The sequence below is a fragment of the Teleopsis dalmanni genome, chromosome 1 (genome assembly GCF_002237135.1).
Source record: "Teleopsis dalmanni isolate 2A chromosome 1, ASM223713v2, whole genome shotgun sequence".
Classification (NCBI taxonomy): Eukaryota; Metazoa; Arthropoda; class Insecta; order Diptera; family Diopsidae; genus Teleopsis; species Teleopsis dalmanni.
This window is the reverse complement of record NC_051846.1, coordinates 117658229-117663599: the sequence shown is the minus strand read 5'-3', so window position 1 is coordinate 117663599 and position 5371 is coordinate 117658229. Positions and strand designations below refer to the sequence as shown.

Here is a 5371-nt window from a genome sequence, read left to right as displayed (position 1 = left end):
CTTGGGGAATCCCCTTTCTTGAGGACCTGTACCAATTACAGAACCTGATAAAAGGTTCTAGATGGTTTTAAGCACCGAGTTTCTTTTCCATATATACGGTAACACAATAGACCATTAGGCCTCAGTGGATCCACTAGGGATCGCCGGTATTACCTAACCTAACCTAACTGTAGATTGAATAATCACCTATCGAAGTTAGGAATTCAATCCAACTCAGACTGCAGATACTGTAGAGAACTGCATACCATGTAGTACAAAAAAAAATATTGAAAAAAATTGTATTTTCGGTATGGTACATCGGTAAGTGTGCCTATAAAATATTTATTTTTCGTCCGGATCCAATAAAAGCAATATTAGTTGATACTTATTGAAATAAACTACAGAATTTAAATCAAAATTTTTCGGTTAAAATATTTTTGTCATTTGTTTACGATTTACTTAAGGCGTTAACATATAGTATTCTTGGGTCGCCTAGTGTACGTGTTTTTTATGAAAAAACTACAATTTTATTTCATTGTCTGTGTACTTTTTCCTGTTTTCATGGCTTTTTTTCCTATAAATATTATATTATATAGTTAACATTTTATATATTATACCATTTTATAGTGGTCTGTCCTTGCAAGAAGTACTTGATTATATTGATCAGATAACACAAGAACACGAAGAAAGCCAGCTTATTAATCACGCCACTACCATTTACATCGAACAACCTACAGATGGAAATATTTCTGGTGAATATGGTGCTAAAGAGGTATCTGGTGGCATCCCATACAATGTTTGCCCAGCTCAACTAAAATCTATATGTGAAATTGTATTGGCTAACGGTCGGTCGCAAAATTTCGATGGAGAAGAAGATGAACATCCCAAATTAATGGTGCAGTTATTTAAAACAGTACAGAGGTATTACCGGGTTAATATCAAATTAAAAATATTTGAAGTATACCTTCTTTTTTTTGCTTTTACACTGAACAATTCCGAGACACAACAATGATTGGCCGAGTATCGCTAGTACCTAAATATTCGAATATTCTAAAGTGATCTGTTAAATTACATAACTGCCATCCTATATTATATTTAAATGTTTAAATGATTCATTTTTTTTTTTTGTTAAAAAACACATTAAAACACCGATTTCCTATTATAGTTAATTAATATTATTCTGTATATTTATAAATGTTTTCACTAAAATCTCAAACAAAATAAGCCGCCAACTGCGCCATTTTGTCCTTAGGTTGCCTTGACCCTCTATTTCCTCCACGACCAATTTTACTGTTACCACGTCCAGCACGCCCACCACTACGTATATTTACTGGGCGAGATGAAACAGCACGATGCTTTTCTACTAAATGAGAAAATTCAAGAGAACAAAAAATACAACCGTTTTTTTCTTCTGTCCCATCTCTAAATTTTGTTTTGTCTGATTTATAAATGGCAGTAACAAGTTGTGCATCACAATTATTACACTTGTTTTCTATAAAAATATAACATAACTAGGTAGTTTATTTGCAAATATTAGATATTACCTTCCACTGTTACTTTTGTGGCACCCTTAAAACAGTTAATAATAACGTCACAACGGTTACAGCCTAATTTCCAACTAGGGGCTAAAGTACAGTCAAGTACAAGGATACCATTGTCACATTCTACACAACTAGAAATGCCTAACGTGTTAAGTGAATGGGGACATGTGGGATGAGTGCATGTATTACATCCTCCATTTCTAGCCATATCCCTAAATGGGGGATGATTGTAACAGTAAGGACAAAATGGGTAAGAACGACCTTTTGAACCTGTTGAAAATGCTAATAATTCAAAATCATCCAGCGGACATTTATATTCCTTGTAAAGTTTTACGTTTCCATTCGGTAACGAGTATGTTTCATCACAATTCGAACAATGCAAACGTGCAGGTTTCGACTATAAATTAGTATTAGAATCATTTCTCAAAAATACGATTTTTCAATTGTACCTACTTGTATATACTTCATAAAGCGTCTACATTTTCCACACCTAGAATGCGCTTTTCCAGTCTCAGATAATGGTGAAAACGAAACTTCAAATAGACTATCCATATTAGATATATTTTTGACAAAGTATAAAAACTTAAGACGAAATATATCAATTGCATGACGAAGCACTGCATGGAAATCAGCTGAGCCTTTAGATATTAAGTTCAACATTTGTTCTACCTCCGATCGCATAGTAGGCAAAACAAGATCAGGATCGATCTTAAGTAAATATTATTAATATTATCGTTTTAATAATGCTTTTAATTTTATTTAAAGCATACCTTTTGATACCCATGAACTAATACAATACCTAATGTTGTTGGTTTCAGTTTGCGTCCGCTTTCTATGTGTACATAATTTCGTTGGCATATATTATTTATATGTACAGGGATGGATGCATCCGTTCCAATACCATGTTGTTCCATTAGTGTTATAAGCTCAGCTTCAGTAAGATAATCAGGGGGACCGGTTTGGCTTTCTAATAAGCGTACTTCATTTATTTCTACTTTGTCACCTGTAGTGAAATTTGGCACAACTTCGTCACGGCCGAAACCTTGCCAAGTCAATACTTTTGTAAAACCAGGATCAATTAGCGCATTTGCGGTACAAGTAAAGGTTTCTGTGCTTACTTTTAGTTTTACACAAGTTTGCCTATATTTTAAGTCCTGAGATATCGTGGCTAAAAAATGACGACATATGAAGTCATATACACGCCAGGTATCCTTCTCAAAATTTCCTTTGTTAGCTAATTTCATAGGAGTAATAGGGGGATGATCTCCAACATCTTTTCCCTTACGAGGTAAATTAATGTTTAATAAAATATTAGTTGCTTCATTGCCAAATTCTGTTGAAGGCTCCAATATGTGTAAAACAGCTCTTAAAATATAACGAGTAATATTTTATAATGCAATATACAACATGAGTGTCGAAATATATTCGTATTACGTTTTTCTTATAGTTTAAAAATAAATTTACAAATTTGATTATTGGCTTTTTTGCTGACCATACGACTCTTTGGAATGACAATATAACGCATCCATATCAAGCAAAAATTACATTTCTCTACATTAGTGATATTAACTTACTGCAAATCAAAACTTGTTGGATATTGGTTTGTTTCTGTTCGAGGATAACTTATGTAGCCTTGTGTGTATAAACGTTCTGCTATTTGCATCGCTTGAAATGGCCCAATTCCTAAACCAGAGCTACAAATTCTCATTAATTCAACTGTATTCAAGGCCTGGGGTCTCGCTCTAACTTGTTCCTTTGATGTAACAATATCGACTCTACAACAAATAAAGTTAATTGTATAACAACGTATTGTGTAGATTATATAAAAAAAATATTGTTTACATTGCCTCTTTATGTTCCTTTACTCCATTAAGCAATGTGTTAGCAATATTATTATCAAACACTCGGCCTCGACTCCACTCAAATATAAATTCAGGTTGACTAACCACCAACTGCAAATACCAAAAGGTCTCAGGTTTAAAAACTTGAATTTCATCATGTCGTTTTACACAAAAACCCAGGGTAGGCGTTTGACAAGGTCCATAAGATATGAGTGACGAATCTAAATCACCATACCGTCCTTGAAAAAATTTTGTTTGAAATCGCGTAAAGGCGCATCCAATTCGTAAATCCAACTCCTGTCGAGCGTCTACAGACTTTGCTTCAAATTCATTAGGGTGTCCCAAATTATTCATGGCTTCTTTAATATCTTTTTCAGTTATTGCTGAGAAATGAGCGCGGAAGGTAACATTGTGACTGTATACATTAGAAATAATTCGACTAACAGCATCCATTACTTCAAAACATATATTTTCACCTTCCTTGTCGCAATCCAGCCATAAAACCAAATAGTCACATCCTTTTGCTTCTTGAGCCAAAAACGAACGCATGTGTTGTTTTGGATTTGACTCTTTTTTTTCCGTGGGACAAGTGAATAATTCAGCAGGATCTACTTTATCCCAATAATTATATTTACCAACAAAATCACACTGCATCACATGACCACATACTGATGTCATACGGAATAAAACTGATCGTTCACTACGAAATGAACCAGTCCACTCATGCGTTTGGCACGAATTGCTAATACCTTTAAAATATTTACTTTATCATGCATTTACATAAAGCCTAAATTTGATCAAATATATATAACCTTTTTTAGTTAAACTCCGCCCATTCGATAATATATTAGCCAGGCTACTTGCCAATGTTGGTTTCTCTGCTATCATTAAAACTTTCTTCATGGCGTGCTGTTTTCGCTGTAATTATAAATTTCCAATTAAGGTAATAATATATACTCTCTCAAAATTTAACTAATTAACTTTAACTTATTTTTACAATCAAATACTGTTTTATAAAATGCGAACTTTTTATTATAAAATCAAAAATATATTATAAGGATTTACTAACGCGATATTAATTTTGTTTTGTAGTGAAATCACTTTCGGAACATTAGGGGTTAAACGATTTACAAAATGTAACTTAGTCTTTAAATTATCCAAAATTTAGAAACAACACTTCCAATCATATGTGACGACTATATTTGCCATTTATTAGGGCCCTATCACAATCAAATATCATTCTACAGCATTCTGCTATTACCAGTTAGCAAAGAACACATTACAAGAACGACAACTCGATGTGAATTGAAACTTGATTCTGTAATAATAACCAAAGAATACCTAACAAGAGCGGTAAAACCATTGCAACTAAAATTTGTATTCACTCTCTAATGCAAACTCATTGCAGGGTGCACGAAATTCACAGATTGTACGAGCATGTAATTAATAACAACAATATATACGCACGAAGTTTCGTGCAATTACTTGCAATCTTCCTGTACTAAAATCTATGAATATTTGGTTGCAACAAAACAAAAATGGCAGAAATCAGATGTTTTGATATTTCTTGCTTCTCATATTTAAATTTATATGTGGTATTGAAAGGTAAGTTTGTTAAAATATTATTCAATTTTGGTTATTTAAATTTTTTGTGATGTATTTTCAGATAGAAATGAATGCGGAGCACCAGCAACTAAAAAAAAAAAGGATGCAGCAGCACGAGAAGTGGACGGAGCGGAAAGCTGTAGTTGAGCTAGACCAACGTCGGCGACATCAGAAATGCAAGGCCCCCTTTATAACCCAGTTGTAAGAGTAAAATATATGATTGTAAGTTTTTTTTTCTAATTTTAATATATTGATGATCAATCAGCTGGAAATGTTATTGTTTGATCAAAACGCTGGAATCAACTGTTTGTAAGTACTGAACACTTCAATCCAGTACTTATGTTGATTCTATCAAAACAAAAAAAATCACTATATGATTGAACCCAGTGATTTCGATGATTGTCC

At 33.2% G+C, this 5371-nt stretch overlaps 1 protein-coding gene across 1 annotated transcript; it reads right to left on the bottom strand.

The window, feature by feature from the left end:
* Nucleotides 1-1134: 1134 nt before the first annotated feature.
* On the bottom strand, nucleotides 1135-4662 carry LOC119667899 (DNA topoisomerase 3-beta). Its single transcript, XM_038077241.1, has 8 exons — nucleotides 4431-4662; nucleotides 4174-4279; nucleotides 3363-4110; nucleotides 3095-3295; nucleotides 2291-2885; nucleotides 1974-2228; nucleotides 1524-1917; nucleotides 1135-1471 (listed from the first exon to the last, which is right to left on the bottom strand). Exons 2-8 carry the CDS (start codon nucleotides 4262-4264, stop codon nucleotides 1191-1193), a joined length of 2565 nt encoding a protein of 854 aa, XP_037933169.1. The 5' UTR covers nucleotides 4265-4279; nucleotides 4431-4662; the 3' UTR covers nucleotides 1135-1190.
* Nucleotides 4663-5371: the final 709 nt, after the last annotated feature.

Coding starts and splice junctions, on each gene's coding strand:
- LOC119667899 (XM_038077241.1), bottom strand. CDS start 4,264: ATGAAGAAAGTTTTAATGATAGCAGAGAAACCAACATTGGCAAGTAGC. Junction 2,886..3,094: donor CCAACAAGTTTTGATTTGCA/GTAAGTTAATAT, acceptor TTATATTTTAAG/AGCTGTTTTACACATATTGG. Junction 2,229..2,290: donor TAGTTCATGGGTATCAAAAG/GTATGCTTTAAA, acceptor TATTTACTTAAG/ATCGATCCTGATCTTGTTTT.